At 41.1% G+C, this 26,739-nt stretch overlaps 2 protein-coding genes across 5 annotated transcripts; one reads left to right on the top strand and one right to left on the bottom strand.

The window, feature by feature from the left end:
* The first annotated feature begins 7,753 nt into the window (after positions 1-7,753).
* Positions 7,754-15,324, top strand: LOC128617922 (sperm acrosome membrane-associated protein 4-like). 2 transcript variants are annotated; one of them, XM_053641164.1, is made up of 3 exons: positions 7,754-8,121; positions 14,189-14,308; positions 15,104-15,324. In XM_053641164.1, the coding sequence occupies exons 1-3, from the start codon at positions 8,055-8,057 to the stop codon at positions 15,322-15,324; spliced, it is 408 nt and encodes a 135-aa protein (XP_053497139.1). In that variant the 5' UTR covers positions 7,754-8,054. The 2 variants fall into 2 exon arrangements, with proteins under 2 accessions (XP_053497139.1, XP_053497138.1); XM_053641163.1 differs by having other exon boundaries at positions 14,186-14,308.
* Positions 15,325-17,971: 2,647 nt separating this feature from the next.
* clic1 (chloride intracellular channel 1) lies at positions 17,972-25,511 on the bottom strand. 3 transcript variants are annotated; one of them, XM_053642002.1, is made up of 7 exons: positions 25,123-25,502; positions 24,966-25,023; positions 22,695-22,804; positions 22,439-22,564; positions 21,233-21,339; positions 20,943-21,124; positions 17,972-20,857 (listed from the first exon to the last, which is right to left on the bottom strand). In XM_053642002.1, the coding sequence occupies exons 3-7, from the start codon at positions 22,748-22,750 to the stop codon at positions 20,696-20,698; spliced, it is 633 nt and encodes a 210-aa protein (XP_053497977.1). In that variant the 5' UTR covers positions 22,751-22,804; positions 24,966-25,023; positions 25,123-25,502; the 3' UTR covers positions 17,972-20,695. The 3 variants fall into 3 exon arrangements, with proteins under 3 accessions (XP_053497977.1, XP_053497978.1, XP_053497976.1); XM_053642003.1 differs by lacking the exon at positions 24,966-25,023 and having other exon boundaries at positions 25,425-25,511; XM_053642001.1 differs by lacking the exon at positions 24,966-25,023.
* Positions 25,512-26,739: the final 1,228 nt, after the last annotated feature.

Here is a 26,739-nt window from a genome sequence, read left to right as displayed (position 1 = left end):
CCCCTCCCCGCCTTTCTTTCTCGTGCTCCACTCCCCCTTCCCCCTAACATTCCTCCTCCTCGTCCATTTCCAACTACCAACTCCCATTCGACTCAGTGAACCGATTCCTTCGAGTTAGTGAATCGAACTCGGGTCGGGTTTTGATTCGTTCGATTGATCCAAATTGTCGTAAAAATGAGCCTCAATTTAATTAAACAAAAACAACCCCCACCCCCACACACATAAAAAACGCACTAATAGATAAATATTCATATATATAAAAAAAATAAATGTACACACAGTCCTTATATTAATACACTTTTATTTTATTTACCATAATGGTGTACCCGTGCGTACGGAGGTTATTTCTCTGTGTGTTTAGAGGGAAAACTGACAGATTTAAATGTAGTCACTTTTTTCAGCCCTTCTAAGTGCATTTGAGCAGGACTGAATTATTCTGTAGAGCAGATGTATTAAACTATGCGAAGGGATTGCACGTGAGGTAAACGTCAGGTAAACAGGTAAACGTCCGAATCAGACCTGACCACCTTCAAGCATTCTGACTCCACAGACACAAATCCTCACTGTAGAACACCAAAAACATCTGTCTCGTCTCATCATAAAAACAGCAGAAGTCGGGAGGATTGTTTTTGTGAAGCTCTTAGACTGTTAGAGTTTAATTCTACTTAATTATATTCATTTTTGTGTTTATTTTAGGAGTCCAGACCTGCGTTCCTTCTCTCTGGGGCAAGTTAATGGTTCCTTCTCTCTGGGGCAAGTTAATGGTTACGGCACCACTGGGAGTCAAACTCGCAATATCCGAACGATAAAGCGAGACTTATTTGTTACACATTTAAAATAAAAACACACAACACACAAGAACTGATGCATAAGAAGAACTTTATTCAAACTTTTTAAACGTGGAAAAATCTGTGTTAAACCTGTTATGATATTTGTTTGAGTTATATTATCTGATAAATTTGTATCTATATTTCTTTCACCTGCTGCCACGGCTCTCTTTCTACAATGAAATGGTAAATGGTCTGCACTTATATAGCGCTTTTATACAAAGTGCTTTACACTGTGTCTCATTCACCCATTCACACACACACTCACACACCAATGGTAGCAGAGCTGCCATGCAAGACGATAACTTGCCATCAGGAGCAACTTGGGGTTCAGTGTCTTGCCCAAGGACACTTCGGCATGTGGAGTCACGTGGGCCAGGAATCAAACCTCCAACTAGGGATGCACCGATACCTATTTTTTTCAGACCAAGTACAAGTACAAGTACTTACATTTGGGTACTTGCCGATACCAAGTACCGATATAAGTACTTCACACTTTTCGGAATGCCCCACGTCTGAAGCATGTCCTCAAACACACCTGCGATGGCTTGGCCAGTGTGCGAACCCCTAAACTGCGTTGCTTGTAAAACGACTCTCTGGGGAGTAAAATCCTCATCAATCCACTGTGCTGTTAAACTTATAAGAGACATTGGCCTGACACTGCTAGTCCAAATACCAGTGGTGAAGCTGAAGGCCGAAATGTCCTGCAACAGGTTCCTGATGTGCTTTTTCACCAAGTCATGCAGCTTTGGTAATGCGGTATCTGTAATGTGGTGACAGCTGGGAATCTCATACTTCGGCTCAAGTACACAAAGAACACGATGAAATCCTGTACTATCTACAACTGACAGCGGTTGGTCATCAAGAGCAATGAACTGGGTAAGAGCTTCTGTTAGTTTTACTGCCCGTGGGTTGTTTCTGGACATTTTCTCTCGCTTCTCCAGTGTTTGCTGCAAACTTGGTTGTTGCTGTTTCCTGCTGCTCGCATTAGCAAACTCTTTGCACTCGGCGTTATGTTTGTTCTTTAGATGTTTAAACAGATTGCTTGTGTTAAATGAGTTATTTTTTACCCCTCCTCTTGACAGTTTAGCAGAGAATAGTTTGCAGTCTGCTCTACTTTTATCATCATCAGTTATCTTAAAATATCTCCAAATTGCTGACATCGCTCCTCTTCCGACTACCTGCTCAACTGACGAGAGGTTAGGCTGTGTCACGTTGTCATAAAGTGGTATCGGTGCGGTTGTATCGGGGTAGTTTTACAAGTACGAGTACGAGTACATGAGCACACTATTGGGCCGACACCCGAGTACTGGTATCGGTACCGGTGCATCCCTACCTCCAACCCTATGATTAGTGGACAACCCGCTCCACCACCTGAGCCACAGCCACCCGGTGGATTCCGCTGAAGTAAAAGGTAAATGGTAAATGGTCTGCACTTATATAGCGCTTTTATCCAAAGCGCTATACACTGTGTCTCATTCACCCATTCACACACACCAATGGTAGCAGAGCTGCCATGCAAGGCGCTAACTTGCCATCGGGAGCAACTTGGGGTTCAGTGTCTTGCCCAAGGACACTTCGGCATGTGGAGTCACATGGGCCAGGAATCGAACTGCCAACCCTACGATTAGTGAGCAACCCGCTCTACCACCTGATCCACAGCCGCCCCAAGTAGCCATGCAAATGTTTCTCAGTGATTTTATCTCGTTCACCAGCGTTTGTGTCTCCTTCTCCCACTCTTGTGCCAGATCTCTTTTCCTGCTTTTAAGCTCTTTGTCTCTTCCACTAAGCTTTCTCTCTCGTACTTCCATCTTTCTGATGCTCCCTCCCAGTCCGCTCTCTCTTTCTCCCAGTCCGCTCTCTCTTTCTCCCAGTCCGCGCTCTCTTTCTCCCAGTTCTCTCTCTCTCTCTTCCAGCTCTCGTTATCTTTCTCCAAGACTTCTGTCCTCGCCTCTGCTATTTTTACTTGTTCCTCGAAGTCTGAGTTGTAAGCCTGGAGCTGAGTGATGTGTTGCAGAAGCGCAGCGTTCCTCTCCTCTATCTCTCGCAACTTCGGGTTTTCTTGCTCCTCCACCACTACAGTCTGCGTTTCAGCATCCATCTTAGCATGAGACAGACTTTCCATCTCAGCTTCTCTAGCCTCTTTCTCTCTCTGCTGCAGCTCTTTCTGGAGCTGCTCTGTCTCCTCTTTAATCTGAACCTGGCTTTCATTCTGATTCTCTACCTTGGTCAGTAACTGCTCAGTGTCTTCTCTCTCCGTGTCAGTGGATTTCTTTCCCTCGTCCTCTGACTCAGCCTTCTGCTGTTCTCCCTCTGAACCCGACTGCCCTGCCTTCATCATCAGCTCACACCTGACCTCCACCTCCTTTAGCTCTCCCATGTCTATGACTGTCTCACATTCCTCTCTCTCCCTCGCGACATGGTCCTCTGTTCTCACCTGTGACGTCACAGAATCTTGTAATTCGAATGCGCTTGTTACCAGGACACGCGTGTGACGAGAGCGCGCTTGCGGTGGCTGTGGTCACGTGATCGCACGGAGAATCTGTGCCCTTATTAAAACTGGGATGGTTGTGCACGATTGGAGCCGAAGTATGCGGATCTCTTTCATTTTAGCCGACTTTGGAGCGCTGTTTCCGGGTAACTTCGGGCCTCAGCCACTAGGGGGCCTCAGAGACTTGAGGATATTTAGGTTTCTTATCCCAACTCATGAGTCTCTAACTTTAAAGAAAACACACAGCACAGGCTTACAGAATATTTACTAACATGAGCTTGTCTAGTTTATTAAATTCTGTCACCATAATACGGGATTGTTTCTTACTGAACAATATAATGCTGCATAAAACACAAAGTGGAATCACTCCATTCATGTTACCTCAGAGGGATATGGTGTGTTGTTGTTGTTGTTGTTGAATACTGTTGAAAACTGTTGTTTTTAGATCTCTGATTGAATGATGAGGATTTTCCTGAATATCATTAACTGATAAAAACAACCTAGCCATTAAATACCCATTCTCCTAAACTAACTAGTAACAGGGCTGCTGACACTTTGCTTGTATTTCATCATTAGTAAGTCGCTTTGGATAAAATCTGATAAATGAATAAATGTAAATGTCAAACTAGCTAACATTAGGATTAATGTTAGCCTGTATTAGGCTAGTGTACTAATAAAATAGTGTTGAACTACTGTTTTTTTTTTTTTTCCTTTTACGACAAACTACAGACAGATAAATTGAATAGATTTCCTGCAACACAGGGTCAGTCTGTAAAAAGCTGCTGTTAAACTCTCTCTCTCTCTCTCTCTCTCTCTCTCTGTGTGTGTGTGTGTGTGAGAGAGAGAGAGAGAGAGAGAGAAAGAGAGAGAGAGAGAGAGAGAGAGAGAGAACAAGGCCACACCGTCTATTGTTGAAAGTTGAGGTGACAGATGGTGCAAGGTTTTGCTTCATGATCAATACTGCCCCCTAACGGACGTTTCAAACTACCGTTCATTCCTTGTTTCTTTTGCTTTTTCATCCCTCAATCTTTCCTTCCTTTGTTCCATCATTCTTCTCGTTCTCTGAAAGTCTTTCATGTTGATTCGTTTTCTATAACAGCAGCTCTGACAGTTGTTGTGTATAAAAAATACATGAAATAAACAAGTTTATTGAGGTTTCACAGACCAAGTATGAATAGCATGTAATTTTATTGAGAATTCACAGGACTGGTGGGATTGTACTCCCGGGGGGAGCGGTATGGAGAAAACGGATGGTAAAATGGGGTGTGCCCAGGGGATGTGGGATAGCCAGTGGAGGTGTACGGGGGAGAGTACTCAGGACTGGCAGTGAGGGCGGGGGGAGTGATCAGAGCCTGGGTCGGAGAAGGCCACGTCATCATCAGTCTGGTAGCTGGAGGAAGGGTCAGGCAGAGGGTCTGTCTGTGTAGAGGCGTCAATACACACATTTGCGGGGAGGATTCTGTATCTGAGAGGTGGGGGGAACCCTGCATTTCCAGAGGGGGTGCGAAGAACGTCGAGTAGCATAGTGATGTCAGCAGTGAGATGCGCGAGCTGATAGCGAGTGTTCAGATCCAAATCCAGCCCCTCCAGTAAAGGAAAGAAGTAAAAGTGACAGGCACCTAGGACACATAGAAGCGAATAAACTGTATTAGGCGGATATTGATAAATTGGATTCACACTTTAAGATTGACATTATGATTTATTATTCACAGAGAAATATAGGAGCTGAGGAGTGCAGGCTGAAAGAAACGCACACACACAGTTGCCGAGGCACAGACACACATACACAGATAAGGTCAGGCATGTAGACACAACACACACCCACACACACAGAGGCCTATGCAGCCACACACACACACATACACACACACAAACACACACACACACACACACACACACACACACACACAGAAGGAATACAGAACATTATAGGATAATAAAAGGATAATAAAAGGAGTGTAAGGATTATAAGGATATTATGAAGTCTGGAGTGCAGGAAAGGGGGTAAAATATGCAAGCAGTATAACCAGATATAAAAAGCAGAAATGTAGAGCAAATATGAAAGAAAAAGCATCATAACACAGAAATACAGAAAAATGTGAAAGAACTTACTCATAATGTGTGTGAAGGTGTGGAGGATACTTTTCGTCAGGAGTGACACAGACGAAGGCCCTAATTTTTAAGAGAGAACCAAGACGGGCCGTTTATAAGGGTAGTTGAGCCGGGTTACACCTGTGAGATAACTGTCTATGGGAATAGCGATGGCCTCAAGGTAACTGTCTATGAGAATAGAGAGGGCCTCAAGGTAACTGTCTAGGAGAATAGAGAGGGCCGTGAGATAACTGTCGATGGGAATGGCTAGAGCCGCAAAATAACCGTCTATGGGAACATTGGGCACCGTGAGACCAAAGTCTCTCCAAAATGTTGAGTCGCGTACATAATGGCATTATGGGAAAGCTCAATCATAGCACAATGTCATAAAAACCACTAACATCAGATGGAATTACAGAAACTGCATTATTGTAGATGTGTCAGGTCTGTTCTTATACAATAGACGGTGTATTGAACTGATCATAGCACTTTCTTTTGAAGCCTCTCTACATTTTGGTTTTGCTGGGTGTATTAAATGCATGCGTTTTGTATCTTTTGCTGCAGAAATTCAATACAAAAAATGAATGAACCATCTCAGAGTAGTTTTACAGAATGTACAGGTTATGAAAAAAAGAAGACAGAGACAGAACTGCTGCAGTAAAGACTCTATTTGCAACAGGACATTACTGCAAGATAACAAAGATATGCAATATAGCTGCCGTTTATTGTGTGAAAATACAAAATATACAAACAGAAAAAGCCACAGAAGAATAAAAAAAGAGAAAAAAAGTCATCTTCTAATCTGCCTTACAGGCATACAGTCACTGTAGAGTAAGACATTAAAATGACTGTATTTATACTTTGCAGTGAGAGGAGCCGTTATACAAGGTCCCACCTGTTGGATTCTTGAAAAATCTGGACAATGGATGCCACTGTGTCCCAGCTGAGATTTGGTTGTACTCTTTCACCAACCTCTTTGTATGATAGCCCGTGGTTTATGACATGGTCTATGATAGTAGCTCTTATTTCATCAGGTACCCTAGCTCTGACCCTTCTCTGAGCACCACCACGCATTCTAACCCCTCGCTCTCTACGTTGTCCTCATTCAGGCATTCCTCACCCTTGTCCTAATCCTCATCTTCCTCTCCCTTGTGTAGGCATTTTTATTACTTTCTTTTTGTTGCTCTATATTGTTCCTTTTCCACACAAGCTCAGCCTAAAGAGGTCGTCTTTTACGGTATACCATATGGTCATGCGATTGAAAGAACCTCCACACCTGAGTGTGTTTCCGAGATGGGAATCAGCCGTGATCGATCTATTTGCATAATTTCATTCAGCTGTTTCTCAGTAGCAATGGAATAAAATACAGGGGATATATACAGTATCTCACAAAAGTTAGTACACCCCTCACATTTTTGTAAATATTTGATTATATCTTTTCATGTGACAACACTGAAGAAATGACACTTTGCTACAATGTAAAGAAGTGAGTGTACAGCTTGTGTAACAGTGTAAATTTGCTGTCCCCTCAAAATAACTCAACACACAGCCATTAATGTCTAAACCGCTGGCAACAAAAGTGAGTACACCCCTAAGTGAAAATGTCCAAATTGGGCCCAAAGTGTCAATATTTTGTGTGGCCACCATTATTTTCCATACTGTACGTGTTTCAATTCACAATATGAACATCTGCTCAGTTTGACTTTAGCCTGTAAGTTATGTTTAGAACATGATGCTATCTGTTCTAACGTACAGAGTGAAAGCATGTGTAAATCTGGCAGTAAAAATCCATTGTGTTGGTCTCGGGTGAACTTGTGTGTCAGAGAAGTTCAAGCGTTTTAGATTTGTGTTACCTGTGTGCATTTGGTGTCAAAGCATCGAGAAATGTGTTAATTGTATAGACTCTATAGGTAGGTGTTGTGCTACCTGTGTTAAGAGTTTAGGAAAATTGTTAAAAGTATTGAAAAAATTGTCATAGCAATCGTAAAAAAAAAAAAAAACGTAATGCGCTGGTTCTATGTTATCGTTTCTCTAGAAACAGCTTACTCACAGGGACTTGTACAGCGGAAGCTCCACATAAACGAATTAAAAAACGTGTGTAATTGTTGATGTGGTGAAGTATTCTGTAAGGAGATGTTTATGTAACACGTATGGAAGGAGTCTCCAGTGTCAGCGCCGTGTAACAGTCAGAGGTGAAGCTGTAACTGTAAGTTTTCCCCACATCTTCAGGACAGAGGAGTTTATGCTTCTTTGCAGAGAAGTGTTAAGGTGTATATGAGATTATAATCAGGTCTGAAATTAAAGCCGCGTGCTGTTGTAATCATCCTCCTGCTCACATTAAACTCACTGTGAAATGGTGGAGTCAGGAGATGTGCTCAGTGTGAGAACAACAAAGTCCCACATTCACAATATTAATTCAACACACACACACACACACGCACGCACGCACACACGCACGCACACTCACTCAAACAATGCAGGCTTTCTCTGGAGCACGGATTTCCAGCAGCTGAGGAGAATTTGCACAGATTCAGTGGTGAAAGAGAGATTCTCAGGAGCAAAACAGTAGAGCATCAGGAGAGAAGGATCAACAGAGTAGTAACGATAAGTTAAAGAAGAGAAGAGTTCTTCTGAAGGTTGAAGATATGGTCATCATGTCCAGCTCCACAGCACTGCTCTCCTTCGTCCTTCTGAGTCTTCTGTCTTCCACAGGTACGACCTCCACACCACTCTGCCCCATCAGCACTACATCACCATGCATACCTTTCATTTAGGCCTGTGATGAAACGATTTGAGAAGGCACATGTGAAGAGCGGTCACGGGTATAAGGAACGTGAACACGGTGGATTGTTTACTCCATCATGCTAAGTGTAGACAGACCAAACACACATCAAATCCAAGCCACAGCACAAACTGTCCAATCTACGTACAAATGACATAAAAGTCAACACGGGAACTTTAAGTTTAGTGTTTTATGGTTCTGCGCTTTCCTGGTGTTCCACATGGCAGTAGATCATTATAGACATAAAAAAAAAAAAAAAAACTGAAATCACAAACGCAGCTGCCGATCTGTCTTTAAGTGTGTGTGTCTGTGTGTGTGTGTAATAGCTTGCCCCACATCATTCCTATATTGATGTCATCAATGAGACCTCATGATATAAAGCATTACTCAATAGTTTTATTGTTGAGTTATTGATTATATATTAGCTTTCAGCCTCTTGTCTTATATCAGCACCATTCATTATTTCTGGAGTGTTCTTGGCAGAGAATCACATTATTCAGCACCAGGCTGGAAGTCAGATCACTTTCATACATGGTGCATTTACACATAAGCTGACATGAAGCGAATCTCTGTGCATCAAATCCATAAAAAACATCCTAAAAATGTTGATCTGCAGTCAGTTAAACCCACCAACGCCCGTCCTATAGGGAAAACGAACCATGTGACCGATTTCACGCCCTTCTTTTATAACCAGCTGTAAAATCTGGCAGTTCGACAGTTCATGTGCATAACAAGGCGACATAGCTTACTGGAGAAAGAAGTCCAGAAAACTAATTTCACAGTGGTTTCTGTCCCAGTCATCTGATTATCAGGATCTTTTTCCAATAACAAAACAACAACAACAACAACACATACATTACTTATCTAATTTATTATAAGTTGGACACAAATATGTAGTTTATATTTTTTGGTTCATTGTGTCTATCTATCTATCCATCCATCTTCTATACCACTTATCCTTCCTTCAGGGTCACGGGGAACCTGGAGCCTATTCCAGGGAGCATCGGGCACAAGGCAGGGTACACCCTGGACAGGGTGCATCCATGCAAAACACGAGGCAAAACACGAGGCAAAACACGAGGCAAAACACGAGGCAAAACACGAGGCAAAACACGAGGCAAAACACGAGGCAAAACCTAAACATGGAAGCATGGACAAAAGCATGGATAGACGTAAGACGAGGAAGCAGTGCAAACAGTGGCTATATATATGAGTGCTCGTTAAACAAAGAATGTGATACAGGTACAGGTGGTCATGTGACAATGATGTAATATGGTGCAGTGGCTGCTGGGAAATGAAGTCCAGAGTTCCCTCCTTGATATATGACATAGATCATTTGACTCAGCTCAGAGTTGATTGGAATCGCTCCCAAAAAACTTTTTTTTTTCAATGTATTGTTTTTTTTACAAACCAAAACCACACATATTTAGTGATATTTTGACTTCTAATTGCTCATTTTATAATATAATATAAATCATGTTTCATAAAGTCTTACTCTATCGTTCAGTAAACCAAACAACATCAGTTTTCATTGCATTTTCTATCAGATGTGCAGATGGATCCTCCCTGTCGTGCCTCGTACACACAGCTGAGAGTCAAACTCACCGTTCACGAACAGCTCAGACGTTTGAAAAGAGTTTTTCATCAAATAAACTTGATTCAGTGAAATGACACTGCAGTAGCACAAAACAACGCTCATATATGCCTTACAGAAAAATCACTTTTTTGTTGTTTTTTACACGATTTTTTCCCATAGGATTTGGTTTTCACACTCGATTTGATACATTTGACTCAGAGAGTCGACTCTTTCTCCATCGACACACCAGCTATGTGGCTCTTTAAGATTTGCTGCACACTGGCTGATTGTTTGTTTTTGTAGGATAAGGAATCTTATAAATGGTTCAGCATGACTGAAATGTGGTGGGTGAACAACTGAACAAGCAGAACTGAGCATGACTGATCACAAAGAGCATTTCTGTAAACAATTTAATTATTTATTCATCTCTTTTCAATTTCCCAACCCCACAGGGAATTATCTATCTTAGTGTATCTAAGGCATAGTGTGATTTTTACTTTCTAAACTAGTCACTAATTTTCATACCCAGCTTTAGATTTTTTTTAGTATCACTATACGTAGTGAGATGGTAATGTGCATCATGGGTTCATCATTGCTCTGCTAGGTTGGGCACTAGGGGCCATTACTTATTGTCTGCTCTGGATGGTGCCCTGGGCATAGGAACATAATCTAACCTCAGGATGTAACACAATGCCACTATCCTTATTGGCATCTGTTTAATGCTCCAAATATCTGTACTTATTTGTGTTCGTATGTACGTTTAAACCAGTGGTTTGCGTGGTCTACATCAGACTTTTTTTTTGATTGATCTATTTTCTGGTGAAACACTGAAAAAAACCAGGGATGCTGTAAAAATGTCATTTTTCATTCACAAATGATTTACACATTTAAGATGTTTGATGATTGTTCGTTAATTTGCATGATTTTTAAACTATTCTAGTTTTTTTGCAGCCCCAGCTGGTTAATTTTGTATAAATACATTCCCCATCTGAAACTATTGGAACGGCAAGACCAATTCATTTGTTTTTGCTGTAGACTGAAGACATTTGGGTTTGAGATCAAAAGATGAATATGAGTATCAGATTTTATTTCCTGGTATTTACATCTAGATGTGTTAAACAGCATAGAACACAGCACATTTTGTATCAGACCACCTAATTTGTAGGTGAACAAAAATATTGGTACATGTGACTGACAGATGTTTCTTATTACCCAGGTGTGTCCTGTTAGACTGATTGTTTAAACAATAAATAGATCTGAATGTCTACTCTTGGTTTTAGCCTCCAGTTTTGCCTTTTTGTTAAAAAGGTTATGCCAACATGAAGATCAGCGAGCTGTCTACGGGAGAAAAACAAGCCAAGCCTTATTAAAGATGAGAAAAGAAGGAAAATCAATCAGAGATATTGCACAAACAACGGGCATAGCCAATACAACAGTTCAGATTGTCCTGAAAAAGAAAGAAACCACTTTTGTGAGGAGAAAGAAAGGATCTGCTTATCATCCAAAACATACAAGCTCATCTGTGAAACATGGTGGAGGTAGTGTCATGGCTTGGGCTTGCATGGCTGCTTCTGGAACATTTACATTTTTTATCCAAAGCGACTTACAAATGAGAAATGTTTACAGAAACATTTTGTCCCCAATTCACAGAGAAATGCGTCCAAATGAATCAGGAGGAACTTCATCATGCAGCGAGACAACGATCCAAAACACACTTCCACCTCAACACAGGACTTCATCAAGGGGAAAAGTAGATGCTTTTAGACTGGACAAGTCCATCACCAGACCTTCACCCAACTGATCAGCATCTCACCTCCTGAAGAGGAGACTGAAGGGAGAAACCCCCCGAAACACACTACTACTGAAAGAAGCTGCAGGAAAAACCTGGAGAAGCTTCACAACAGAAGAAACCAGCGGTTTGGTGTCAGTGAGTCACAGGATTGATGCAGTTACTGCGAGCGAGGGAAACGCAACCAAATATTACGTGTTATTTACTTTCATTAACTTCAAGACTTATCTGTTCCTATACTTTTGCTCACCAAAAAATTGGAAGGTCTGATACAATAGGTTTATGTTTTATGTTGCTTAACACGTCTAAATGTAAACACCAGGAATTAAAAGCTGAAACCCTAAACTCTCGTCTCATCTCTGTCTTTCGATCTCAAACCCAAATGTCTGTTCCAGTAGTTTTGGAGGGGACTGTAAGTATATCCATCCATCTTCTATACCGCTTATCCATACTGGGTCGTGGGGAACCTGGAGCCTATCCCAGGGGGCACGGGGCACAAGGCAGGGGACACCCTGGCAATCAGGCTACAATGCATGTCTTTGGATTGGGGGAGGAAACTGCAGTACCTGGAGGAAACCCCTGAAGCATGGCGAGAACATTCAAACTCTACATGCATAGGGCCGTGGCGGGAATTGAACCCTCAACCCTGGATGTGTGAGACAAATATGCTAATCACTAAGCCACCGTGCGCCCCTGTACGTATATATTATGATTTAATTTTTAAATTGTCTCATACGCTTACATATCATGTGTTGTGGATAAAAATGACATGAAATAAACATGAGGGAGACTTAGTATGAGTAAAATGTAATTTTATTGGTAATTCACAGGACTGGTGGGTGCGTAGTCTGGAGGAGAGCGGGAGGGGGAAGAAAATGGGGTGCGTCCTGGGGACATGGGAAAGTCAGCAAAGGTGAAGTGAGAGGACCACTGAGAGTGGGGCGGACTGGCAGGTGAGAAGAGGGATGAATGGTCGGGGCCCAGATCAGAGAAGATGACATCTCCCTCAGACTGAAAGCTGGAGGGGGGTTCTGGCTGTGTAGAGGCGTTAACACACACGTTCACGGGACAGATTCTGTATCGGAGAGAGGGGGGGAACCCCGCATTTCCATTTCCAGAGGGGGTGCTGCGAAGATAGTTAAGTAGCTCCATGATATCAGCAGTGAGATGCGCAAGCTGATAATGAGTGTCCAGATCCAGATCCAGATCCAGTAAAGGGGAGAGGAAGGACTGACGATGGGCACTTAGACACACAGAAGCGGTGTGAGGCGGATATTGACTGATATTGAATATTGAATTGGATTCACACTTTAAAGATCTTAGATCTATGGTTAGAAACTATGGTTTATTAGTCAAAAAGTCAAAAAGAAGTATACGAGCTGAGGAGCGCTAACACACACACACACACACACACACACTCTCGTACAGTCAAGGGCGGGCATGTAGACATAACACACACACACTCTCTCTCTCTCTCTCACACACACATTAACTTTATAATAATAATAAAAAGGAATATTAAGATATTATTAGGGGAATATCTTATAATAATAATATATATACTCTTTATAAGAAACAGAATAATAGGATATGTAGGACAGTAGAAGGGTAGTATAATGATATTATGAAGTAGGAAGTACAGTAAACCGTTTTTCAAGCAGTATAACTATATATAAAATAGAGATATAGAGCAAATATGAAAATAAATTATAAACTAAAATACAGGAAAATGTAACTTACTCGTAATTCAGATGGTGAAGATTCTTATCTCGCAAGGAAGGCCTTAATTTTAAGAGAAAACTATGAGGAGCCATTTATAAGGGTAGCTGAGTCAAGCTGCCCCCCCGCGAGATAATAGTAAGACCAAGGTCTCTCTAAATTGTTTTGTCTCTCCACTTTTGATTCTATGTGTAAGTTGAAAAGCCCTGTTTTTTGAGCTAATGGTAAGTGGAATAGCCCTTTTTTAGAACATAATAGTAATGCAGATGAGCTCTTTTTTAACCCTATTGGTAGTGATATCATAGTCTTCTTGAAACATATGGGTTATTTACTGTGTAAATACAGTATAAATACTGGAGCTTAAGCTCAGGGTATCAGATCACTTCTGAGAATTCTCATCGGTGTGGATCTCGTGTGGTGGAACGGAACAATAAAGCTGGACCCTTGCTTCTTCTCACTCACGGCTGGTGTCATTTTTTCTATCTCCAACTGGGCTCAGAGGTAGATGTGAGTATTGGCGTCTAAGTTGAATTTTAAGTGTTTTTGGGTAATAGGCTAAATTTGAGCCAGCACACGCTACAATAAAAAAGCACATTTTAAGAATTGGTTCTTCCTTAAAGATGACAGGCTTTAATCAGTCTCTGGGTAATGGGCCGAAAAACAGAATCAAGGAGACATCAGTTACAGTATTACAGTATTGGGAAACAGCTGGTGTTTCAGTTCTAGCTAATTACCTAACTAGCTAATGTAACTAGGTTAGCTAGATAAGCATCATTTCCTACCTAGAATTAACCAAAACACTATAATCATTATGACTGAATCATTTCCATTTCTTCATTTTGCTCACACTTTTGTGTGCGTGTGTGTGTGTGTGCACCATCTCAGCAACACCTCTCTCTGTCTCTCTCAGCAGTGTGTCTCACCTGTTACAAGTGCGTGTTTCCAAACGTTTCTCCACTCGACTGCCAGCAGGTTCCTAAGAAATGTGCTGAAGGTGAGCGCTGCCTGCATTGTACCAGCAAAGCCGTAAAGGGTGAGGACACACACACACACACACACACACACACACACTGATCCACTCATACCAGCAGTGTTACAGCCATACTGAGAATAAGCCATCAGTCAAAAGAGAACAAGTTCAGACCAAGAACATCCCCCTGAGGGACTCCTGTAGATTCACTGCTGTACTGATTCAATAAACTACAGATTGTTCAGAAAATATGGACAGTCCATGTTCAGACTGGTTCTTACTGGTCAGACTGGATTCTAACCAGCCAGGTATCATAATTTTTTAGGAGATTTGGACACTGAACTGGTACCAGGATTGATGGTTTTGAACACTTGCTGGCTGGTTCTGACTGGTCAGGTCTGATGGCCTTGGAGAGGATTTTGGAAACATGCAGACTGGTGCTAATTGAACATGCAGCTGTAGACTGGTCAGGTTTGATGCTTTTACAGTAGTTTTGGACTTCGGCTGGTCTACTCTAGATTTTTAAGCGGTGTGGTGTTTCTGTAAATGCTAGTTTGCTAGCTACGTTCATGTTAGCTAACTGCTTGCTAGCTAACACCAAGTTGTAGTTAACTAACTTCAGATACAGTATGTCAAGTGAAATTATACATTTTTAAGTTACAAACAATGCAGAAGGAATTATGGGACATGTGTGTGGTTGTTGTTGGTGTAGTGGAGGTACAGTGGAAGTATGAGACCAGCACAAATCTGAAGCATTAGCAAGAGAAACAGAGAGGACATATGGAGATATTATTTGTCTGGTCTTGTCGTGGATGTCAGGACACGAGTGTGAACTCACTTGTTGTTCTCTGTCCTCAGACTCTGTGACTTTTGTGCTGAAAGACAAGGGCTGTGCCAAGGCATCTGAGTGTGGTATTACGGGACAGAAACGCGCCGCGGGACTCGTCTTCACCTACACCACACACTGCTGCGACACTGACCTATGTAACGCTGTGGCCCCGCTCAGCACCCCCTACTGGAGACGAACAGCACTTAGCCTCTGCGGCACGGTGCTCGCTGTCCTGCTGGCCTCAGTGTGAACCCCCACACACGCTACATATCTACTGTATATACCCTCTCTCACAGCTTCAATGGTACAAACCCTCTGTAACTGACAGGAACGTTCTAGAACCTGACGAAACATGTTCTGATTCTAGAATCATGAACGCTGATATTACCCCTAACATGTTCAATAACTGGAACTAAATACAAAATACCTTGTTCCAATTCAGGAACATTAAAGTGCACTCGTGTTCTAGACACCTAACATGTTCTGATTCTGGAACGCTAAAGGTCAGTGAACGATGCCATAGTGATGCTCCATTTAACTGACCGTTTCACTGCTACGACCATGTTACTGTTGTTGTTGCTTTATTTGATGAATTTTATAAATTGCACAAGAAAGCCATCCTATAGGCCATCCATACACCATTTTAAAACTGCCGAGGATAACAAACACAAAAAAAGCCATAGGCTTATTTCCATTGTTGTCCTCGAGGTTTAAAAATGGAAAAACTGGTCACATATAAAGTGGTAAAACCACCCATTCTAACACTTTTTAAAATCAGTTTTAAAAAACAAAGCCATCTTTTTACTGCCTTTCTAAAAACACCTTTAACTTGTATCTGCTTTATAATACACGGTAAATCATTCAGTGCTATACAGCTAGCATTTAAAAATGTACTTAAATCTACTTAAAACTAAACTCTTAAATCTACAAAGATAAACACCAGTATTACTCCTCCTAGTGCAGTGGTTCTCAACCAGGGGGCGCGGAGAGATCGGAATGGGGCGCAAAATGATAATTTTTTTAATTCACAGACATTGCATCGTTTGGGTTCTTGGTGTATTTTATTGCTTTTTGAATAGAATGTGTATAAATGAAAAACCCCGCGTTCCTTCTCTCCTTCTGTATTTTCTTTTTGCTGGGGGAGAGGCGGAGCTTAGCCTGACTTTTATGTAGCTGTCAGTGCAGACCAGTGTTCCCAAATTAGCGACTTTAAAAAATAAAAAATAAAAAGCGCCTAGCAACTTTTTGGACAAACCTTAGCGACTTTCCAAATGTGGGCAGTACTGTCCTGTAAGCACGAGGTCCTGCTTTCCCACTGCACTCACACCTCGCTCTCTCTCTGCGTCTGCTCTGTTCAGTGAGGGGCTGAGAGCCGGAGATTTAACAATGTCATGGATAACGAGACGCGCCCTTCATCCGTTTACACCATTCGCATGAGAATGTTTTTATAACGCAAAATGAATGTAATGTAACATGTTTTACATGTAAAATAGTCCATGTTATTACAGCCTAGTTCTCTTGTTCAAAGTAATTATAGTGTTCAGAAATTTATTATCATTCATTATTAAATTTATTATCATTCATGTTCCATACCTGTCCGCTATATAGTTTTATAAAAGTCATAAAAGTTATATATATATATATATATATATATATATAGAACAGATAATCATTATATCTGGTTTCCTCCAATATATGGTCGGGGGGATGGGTGTGCCACATGATAGGGAAGGCTTCAGGGGGCTTTAGTTGCAAAAGGTTGAGAACCTCTGCCCTAGTAATGACTATGCACATCCCTTCCAAAAACATAATACTTTGGGACACTATTCATAATCATTTTAAACACTAACACCAATTTTTAAGAAAGGTTATTCTTTTGTCACCTTTTTTTTTTTTTTTTGTAAAAACAAGTTCCCTAAAATGTTCATCATTAGGATGCAATATAACTCTGCTCAATTTATTTTGAGCAGTCTGCCATTTTCTTTTGGTACATTTAGATATACCGCTACACCAAAATGATGCAGCATCATCGTAATGTGGCTGCACTAACGCTCTAGCTAACATTTTAAGTTTGAAAGTCTAAAAAAAAAAAGAAAAGAAAAAAAAGCCACTTGTCTTGCTAGAAATTTTATCCTGCTACAAAATCTTCATGTGGATTAAAGCAGCCATATTGTCTCCTGACACTTTACTACAGTGTCTAACACACACCCCAGGTACTTCACTTCTTGTTTAGACCCAATAATCATATCCCCGACCTTCATTTCTACTCTAGAACTTTTTCTTTTTTTAACTTTAGCACTCGAACCAAATAATATAGACTCAAATATAGAGGCAAAGAGAGCTTATTATCTATAAACCATTCAGAAACCCCTTCAATCTCTCTGCTTAGCTCGGCTTCAACTGTTTCTTTCTCATCATGAAAAACTATTATTGCTGCACTGTCTGCATATAATAAAAGTTTGTACAATAATGAACGATTTCACTCAGAGCTCATGAGCTGTGACGTCATGTTGATGTAAGGCGTAAACCATGGAAATGTGACTAGCAGTTGATGTGAAAAGCAATTTCAGGGTAATTTAACCTAGCTAAATTGCTTGCTTTGGTAATTCTTGTTCTGAGTCAAGAAAATATTAAAATCATTCTATCAGGTTGTCGAGTTCTGATATTTTATACCCGGGGTGGGGTGATGACATGTCACGAGGAAAACTGTAATTATTACATCGCTTATCATCATGCTACACAAGTGTAGAGGAGTTGAAAAAAATATGGATTTTTAAAAAATATATTACTCCAGAAGGATTTAACTGAACATTGATCTATCTATACATCAGTTCTGCTTTCTCGGATCTCTGCCTCGATTCACTTTTTATTCTTTGTGAAGAAATAAGTCCATCACATCGTTTAGGTTGTTTATTAAGGCCCATGTATTTGCTTCACTTATAAAAAGGATAGAAAAGACAACACACATCTGTATTTGATTATCCTTTAACCATTTAGTGCAGCTGCATGGTGGCTGTGGATCAGCAGTGATATCAGCTCGTACACACCCGGAGTTCAGCAGAAAGAGGAAGGAAATTGCAGCGCAGGAGGAAGAGCGAGAAGACGTAGAGAGGAGGAGGACGAAACGGCCAGAAAGGTTACAGACGGAGGGGCAGGAGAAGGGGGGGGCAGGAGAAAGGGGGGGGGGCAGGAGAAGGGGGGGGGGGCAGGCGTTTCCTCTCACGCTGCAGACAATCGCACTTCTCTGTTTTACAGGAAACCTGCATCTGGTCTTACTTCAGAAAACTTAACACACAAACAGTTACAACCAATCACCAGATAACGTTTCTGATGTAAAATAGTTTTACAGCTTTTCCTGTGTTTCTTGGCACTGTAGATACATAAGACAGTAAATATAAATATATAAAAATCATTAAAAAAAAACAAACACATTTTGTAGATATTTGAAATCTTGATGATTCCCTTGCTTAAAAACATACAAACCCAACAATAGAAACCTTCACAGAATTTGTAATGGTTATAATGGGAATTGTATTGGTTTTAATGGAAACTGTAATAGTCCCCTGTAATTTGATGCCTTCTATTGGTGCCATGTCCAGTGGATCCCATTAAGGACCAATAATAGTAATGGTTAGCTGATGGTTTGTAATGGTATTTCTAGTGGAAACATTGGAATTTGTCATGGTTTCTATAGTTATCCCCCCCACTTTTTTTCAATTTCAGGGTCATCCTGCACTCGTCCAATCGAACGCTCTCCAGAACATGTTCATCGCACTTTGTAAACGAACTGGGTGGGACAAAGGGCTCTCAGGTAGCAGCAGTTTAGCATCAAATGTGCAGTTTCCTGCATGGTATATTACTTCCAAGCCATCCACTGTGTTGAAAAGATGTTTGGAGTTTGTATGGGTGTGTAGAGTCCCCTTCCAAAATCTCCATTTTGGCTCAAATGTGCATGTCTGTTGATGGTGCGTGAGCAGCAACATGCAGTTTTTATACTCTGCTCATGTGTGGCAGCCAAGTTCAACACTTCAAGGCACATGTGTGTGTGTGTGTGTGTATACTAGCCAAAAACAGCACAGTGGTTCACCAGATCAACCCCCACTACCTCACTGAGCTCTCTACCTGCATATGAAACAAACTCCTACAATAAACATGGGCTCGGTTTCAAATCCTGTACTGTGTAGAAGAGAAATGCGACACCTCGCACTATTGTGTCGAACACAACAGAGCACAGAGTGTATGTGTGTGAGAGGTTTATGCCCCAAAAACACTGAAACCAGTGCTTTCTGAAAGCTCCGCCCCTTTCTCTATGAACACAAAGTGTTTCACACTTCATTATTTGTCCTTTCTCACACTAGTGCACTAAAATACATCATCTGAGACGCAGCTCCTAGTCTGAGCGTGTGGTTTACAGGTGTAATATTAGTCAGAATGACTGCACAGCTGCTTCGTCGCTATGACATGCTGAGCAAACGGCTGCAGGGGGTTTCGTTTCCGAAAGATGAACAGAGAACGAGTGCGAGCCAACGTCATCCTGAGAGTAAACGCTTGCACTCACACACACTTCAGTCCCTTCCCCCACTCTTGCTTTAATTCATCTAACGAGATATACGCTAAGCTAGCAAGCTAAGCCGCGTTTAGCATTAACGTTCCCTCTGTAGCAGTAATTGTGCGATGTTAAGCTAGCTTAAATGCTTTAATGCAATACTTAAAGTAATTTGCAGGATGAATGTTACAGGCTAGTGGTGATGTCACGATCGAGTTTGTGATTGGCTGGTTAAATTTAACTTAAGCTCCGCCCCTTTTGGACTGTCATTTGGAAAAATTTACACACGTGTGTTCAGCTAAGTGTGGGAACATGAGATGCGGCATTAGCGTGTGTATAGATGAACAAAAACATGAAGTGTGTGAAACATGCTATGGAGTAATAAGCGTGTGAGAAGATAGAGCAGAAAAAAAAAGTAGAAGGGTGTGTATCGAACGACTAACATGCTCCTTAACAAGTCTGAAACGTATCTCTAGTGCAAAATTTTCTGCCCGAGCCGCTTGTTAAAAGGACGGTTCATCAAACTGTCCGAATACACCGTTTAGTTTGGTGAAGCGCTAACCTCAGCTAGCCGTATAGTTTGAATTTTCTTAAGAATTCCTCCTTTTTGGTGCAGAAAGAAGAGCCACGCCCTCTTCCAAAGCTCCTGATTTTGTGAGGTTGAAGTTCATCTATGCGAAAAATATAAATGAAAGACTCCGTGGCTTTGTGCTAGCTAGGTAAATAGTTACTCTGAGTCATTAGCTAGCTCGCGCTTGGTGTACACGTTTCAGTTGCCTAGCAACAGTGATCTCATGAACGGATGTTCGGTTTCTCATGTCAAAGGCACAACATGATGAGCTTTGTTTTAATAAACCGTTACATAAAAAAAGTCAAAATTATGGGGCGTGGCTTCTAATCTAGAGTGACCTATAATCCAGTAGTTTTTGAACGGAGGTGAATTACTTGGTCAATGACTGATGTAAAGGTAGGAAACATAGGAAAATATGCAAATTTTGAACCGTCCCTTTAACAGCTACTGAAATGCAATCCAATAAGCAACTGTGTGTGTATGTATACAAAACAGTGTGTGTGTTTATTTGAGAGCTTTAACGACAGACGAGTAGGCGATTTGGATCTCGTCGTCACTCGGACACGTGGAGGAGAATTCCTCACGTGCGTATGCAGCATCCAGGTATCGCCATAGCGACAACAGAGAGCGAGGGATGGAGAAATTCCGAAACTTCTGACACACCACCTGAGAGAGAGAGAGAGAGAGAGAGAGAGAGAGTTAGCTCTGTTAGACAGTGGATGTGTTAGTGTCATTAGCTATGATTTGTCACCTTGACAATGTGTAACTTGGGCAGAAGGTTGCAGTCGGCCAGTGTAAGTTCCTGTCCATCCAGGAAGGGGCGGGATGATGTGGTGACATCATCAGCACTATTCTCATCAATCTCGTCAGGTAGAGGAGAGCCGAGGTAATCGTCCAGTTTCATCAGAGCCTTCAACAGGCCTTTCTCCAGGTCTACACACACACACAGAAAAGTCCTTTAATTTCATCATCATTATTATTATTATTATTATTATTATTAGTAGTAGTAGTAGTAGTAGTAGTAGTCATAGTGGGACTCACTGTCGTTCATGGCAGGGTTGGAGTTCTTGATGTAGGCAGAAAATTTAGAGAAGACATCCATGCCAGCAGTGTTGGACTCTGGGTTACGGGCAGCCAGACGAGGGTACCTGTGGTGTGTTTGTGTCGGGGGGGGGGGGGGGGGGGGGGGGACAGAGAAGGACCAACAAAGGTTAGGAAGAGTGATGCATCAACCATCCATCAATCATTCATCCACTCATCCACCCATCCAACCACCCATTCCATCATCTAATCATCCACCTATCTAACCACCAAGTCATCATCCCATTCATTCATTCATTACCCAACCATTTATCCATCCAACCACTTACCCAACCATTTATCCATCCAACCACTTACCCAACCACCAAGCATTTATCCATCCAACCACTTACCCACATAGCCGTCCAGCTAATCATCCACCCATCATCCCATTCATCCATCCATCTAACCACTTACCCAACCACCCATCCATTCATCTAATCATCCACCCATCAATCCATCCAACCACTTAACCAACCTCCCATCCATTCATTTAAGCATCCAGCCACCAATCCTTCAACCCATTCATCCATCTAATCACTTACCCAATCAACCAACCAACGATTCATCTATCCATTTATTTACCTAAAAAAAAAATCCATCCATCCACTTATACACCCTTCCATCAATAATCCATCCATTTAACAAATGCATCCATCCATATATCCACCCATTCTTCCAACTATCCATCTTCTCATTAGACCCTCCATCTATCCCCAATTCTCCATCCATCCATTAATCCATACATTTATCCATCATTAATAGATCCATCCACCCACCCAAACATCCATCCAATCAACCACCCATCAACCAACCTTTTCATCTATCCACCCATCCATCTAGCCCTCTATTCTCCATCCATCCAGCATCCCACCAGTATTAAAGAGAATGATGATGATACTGAAATTAGCAGTAATAAATGAACATATGGATAGTCGGATGGACTGAAACTTGTACTTAAGTGTTTAGATTTTATTATTATTATTATTATTTTTAACCACAAAATAAATATACTGTACATAACTGTAATAATAAACAGACTCAGTAGTAAATAACAGCAGTTTTTTTTAAAAACAGAGATCAGATACTACCCTCACACAGACAAAGATAGATGGTAAATGTATATGAATTGATAAAAATAAAATGAGTAAATGAATGAGTGCGTACTTAGGAGGACAGAGGTGTTCCTCGAGAAACTCCTCGATCTTGTTGGTGTCCGTTTTCACCTCCCGTCCGTAGAGCAGGAACGGAGGCTGTGCTCCTGGAGCCAGGTCCTTCAGGACATCCGGCTTCCTGAATTTTATTTAAACATTTCATCCTATTAATACGTAGCTGAAGACATTTTACACTGTGTGTCAAGACCAAAATGACATTCATTAAACGGGTATAAAAAGAAGACATTATGAAGTGCATGAACACACACCTCTTCATATCGATGGTGGTCACATTAAAGGTCACTCCTTTAAGCCACAGCACCATGAAGAGCCTCTGGGAGAAAGGACAGTTCCCGATGCTCTGCCCATCACTGCCCGCCTACACACACACCCTTCAGTTTAGTTTAGGTCACTCTAATCACCAGTGATTATGTTTAAGTAATTTAAGAAAAATGAAAATGGCGTTTGAGAAAACGCAAGACGTGTTCTGTTATATATATGTATTTGTGCAACTTAAAGAGGCCTCATATCTTGTTTTCTCCCCCTCACCATTAAAGCCCTCCACCATTTCCCTCCATAAGGTCACAGTATATCAGTGGGGAATTTGATACAGAGTTAAACAAACATCCTTATTCCCTCACAGCATCAATGCTGAACAGATGGTCAGTGTATTAACCTTTATACGTTTGCTTTGTTTTGTGTGTGTGTGTGTGTGTGTGCGTATAATGGTTGCTTCATATTCATTGACACCCTCAGCTTGATCCTTCTACGTAGTTATGGCACAAAGCTAATGTTTGTCTAGCAAAAGCTTTCTATCAAGTTTACGAAGAAACTGAAATGTTTATTAGTCTGAGGTAAACTAAGGTGAACAGAAACAGACTTGCTGGTTAACTAGCTAACTCGCTAATTAACTGGCCTTCTAAACAGTGCTGCCATCTTATTTGCTAGATTTAGCAACTTATTAAACTAATTACTGATCACCATTATTCCCAGCAACCAATCACCGATCACCACTGATCCCTGTAACCAATCACTGATCACCATTGATCCCTGTAACCAATCACTGATCAACATTGATCCCTGTAACCAATCAGTGATCACCATTGATTGTTCACATGCACACTTCCTCGTTCTTTATTTTAAACCTTGTCATTGGTATATTTATAGTAATAAAAGTGAGTTATTATCCATAACCGTTTCCCTCGTGACTATTTCCAGACTCCTCACTACCACTACTTCCTTTTCTCTACCATCCTGTTAAAAACGATAGCATTTTGCAAAAACATAAACAGTTAGTTTGTGGAGCCATAACCAAACATGGCTTCTTTCTTATAGAACGAAGTTATAACCTATTATTTTCTATTCAGATAAAACTCTATTCTACTGTACGTGTTTTCAGAACGTCTTCCTTTTTTACGCAACACGTACTGATGTGCAAACGATCACGACCGTTCGGCGAATACGCTCCGTACATGAAGTCATCTAGCAACTTTCAGCGAACTATTTAAGTATGCGTTAGGTACTTTCCCATGAAACGAGCTAGCAACACTGTAGTTCGCTGACATTGACGTGACCTTGGCTAGCTTGTAGTGTGTGCAAGCATCCGTGTTTTTAGTTGGTGTTTATTTTGTAACGAAATATTGAGAATGCGTTACACCATATGGCACGTGCTGTGTGGTGTGTATGGTGGAAAGTCTTCAGGTTTTGAGATATTTTTAACTAGAGCAGGTCTGAGTGGCGCTGAATCAACAGGTCTGTGTGCGGAAATGGGAGAAAACTGAAAGCGGCTGGGTGTTAAACAATACCTGCTTTCATACTGAAGGGAAAGAAGGACAAAATACACACTTTCTTCCACACAATGACTGCTTTATTTATGTGCGCCTTTACCTCAGTCTGGGAAAATACACATTTCCCTCAGGGCCCCGAAAACAGTTTCCTCTCTCTCTTTCTCTCTCAAGGGACAACGCCCATCTGTTTTGATTAATTTAGGCGTTTACATCAATAAAACAATAGACAAAATACTACAGCTCAAGGATAAAGTTTCTAAAATGGCGTCGGTTTAAAAAAAAACAAAACGTCCGTTAGGATTTAAAAAAAATATTTATTCAAACTCCATTTTGTCCTTTCCAACGGTAAAAGCGAAGCCGCACACTAAAACCGACGTGCTCCCTACACCAGTGCACTACACACTGTTAAGACAGAACGTACACCTAGGGCACTAGATATCCACTAGGCGGCCATTTTGGAACGCGGTTACACCTTGCACTGCTATCAAATAACGTTGATCAGGTAGTTTATTCAGTGATGTTTTTATTTATTTAAAACCTCTGTTTGGCCAAATTATGTTTTATTATCAGGTTGGTACGGGAAAAAAACCCCACATTTCTGATAACGTGCACTTATGAAATTAGAGTTTTAAAGCAGGGTAATTAGTATAAAAGCAACGCCACTGCAGCATTGTAGACTATTATGACTTTATCTTACACTAGACTGTAGTACATTAATAAAGAAGACTATAAATGTGTAAAGCGTGAACTTACATTGATGTTCCCTCACTATAAAGATCTTAAATCAGCCTCATGGATGGGCAAGTTATAACTGTTATATGATAGAAAAAACAGTGTAATAATAATAATAATAATAATAATAGTTTTAGTAGTAATATTTTTCTTTCTTCGCCATAATCCGCCAACTCACCTTCACAAAGAGCTCAATCTCCGGCTGATTTCCCTCGCTCATTTTAGTTTAGTTTGACCAGTGAAACTTTTTGCATACACACAGACTAAAAAAAACGTCTAAAATCCAAATCTGGGTAGTTTAAAATACTTTTAAAAAATGTCAAAAATGTTCTCGTCACTGATCCGATCCGACTTCCGGTCCGAAATAACGTTACCGAACTCCGTTCAAAATCTCCAAGGAAACGCCGCAGATCAGCGTGAAAGTGAAGCAGAATGTCCACCACTGCACACCCAAAATCTCTTTTTAAATATATATATTACCCTTCATCTGCGAGAGTTTTTAAACTCGTGCACGCGAGACTCAGCCCACTTCCTTTCAGCGTTCAGCTTCGTTTCCCTGGGTGACCGCAAAAGCAGATTAGCCGCTTTTGCTAGTTTCCGCGACACGTCAGCGCGCCCGCCATATTGGAAAGGTCTGTACTTAACTGCAGCCCAATGCAAGTCTGTTCAAATCCACTGTTTTTAGTTGCTTTATGTTCAACTGAGTCTCAAAGGTTATAAAATGTTATTTGTTATAGACGTCACATGTCTGTTATGTGTACATCCACCAAGCACTTTATTAGAACACTATACTAATACTGAGGAGGTCCTACTTTTGCTCTCAAAACAGCCTCAATTCTTCATGGCATGGATTACACAAGATACTGGAAACATTCCTTTGAGAATCTGCTCCATGGAACGGAACCAGTTGCTTTGTGACATGGTGCATTATCATGCTGGAAGCAGCCATTAAAAGATTAAATTGTAAATTGTGGCCATGAAGGGATGCACATGGTCAGCAACAATACTCATATAGGCTATGGCATTCAAACAATGATTGATTGTTATTAATGGGCCCAACGTATGCCATGAAAACATTCCCTAGGCCATTACACCACCTCCACCAGCCTGGACTGTTGGCAGGTTGGGTCCATGGATTCACGCTTTCGGTGCCAAATTCTGACCCTCAGTAGAAATCAAGATTCATCAGACCAGGCTACATTTTCCAGTCTACAGATGTCCAGTTTAGGTGACAGAAGTGGACCCGATGTGGTCTTCTGCTGTTCAGAGATGCTTATTTGAGTGGCTGTCTGAGTTACTGTAGTCTTTCACCTTGAACCAGTATATATATATATATATATATATATATATATATATATATATATATATATATATATATATATATATGACTTGGGGCACAAGGTGGGGAACACCCTGGACAGGGTGCCAATCCATGACTTCAAATTATGTAAATGTTGTAATGTTTTTGAGAGACAGCTGTAATGTAATTTAGTGTTAATGGAGCCCCTTGTGATGAATATTTTTGGGGAGACCCAATGTGGTCTTCTGCTGTTGTAGCCCACCCACCTCATGGTTTGATATGTTGTGCATTCTGCGATGCTTTTCTGTGAAAATCCCAGGAGATCCCAGCAGTTTCTGAAATACTAAAACCAGCCCATCTGACACCAACATCCATGCCACAGTTAAAGTCACAGAGATCACACTTTTTCTTCATTCTGATGTTTGATGTGAACATTAACTGAAGCTCTTGACCTGTATCTGCATGATTTGTTTTTGCATTGTGCTGCTGCCACAG

This window comes from Ictalurus furcatus, chromosome 14, assembly GCF_023375685.1.
Source record: "Ictalurus furcatus strain D&B chromosome 14, Billie_1.0, whole genome shotgun sequence".
Classification (NCBI taxonomy): Eukaryota; Metazoa; Chordata; class Actinopteri; order Siluriformes; family Ictaluridae; genus Ictalurus; species Ictalurus furcatus.
The sequence above is the reverse complement of the archived record's forward strand: the minus strand, read 5'-3'. Positions and strand labels throughout refer to the sequence as shown.

Coding starts and splice junctions, on each gene's coding strand:
- clic1 (XM_053642001.1), bottom strand. CDS start 25,164: ATGAGCGAGGGAAATCAGCCGGAGATTGAGCTCTTTGTGAAG. Junction 22,565..22,694: donor ACCACCATCGATATGAAGAG/GTGTGTGTTCAT, acceptor AATAAAATTCAG/GAAGCCGGATGTCCTGAAGG. Junction 21,340..22,438: donor GAACACCTCTGTCCTCCTAA/GTACGCACTCAT, acceptor AACACACCACAG/GTACCCTCGTCTGGCTGCCC.
- LOC128617922 (XM_053641163.1), top strand. CDS start 8,055: ATGGTCATCATGTCCAGCTCCACAGCACTGCTCTCCTTCGTCCTTCTG. Junction 8,122..14,185: donor GAGTCTTCTGTCTTCCACAG/GTACGACCTCCA, acceptor TGTCTCTCTCAG/CAGTGTGTCTCACCTGTTAC. Junction 14,309..15,103: donor TACCAGCAAAGCCGTAAAGG/GTGAGGACACAC, acceptor CTCTGTCCTCAG/ACTCTGTGACTTTTGTGCTG.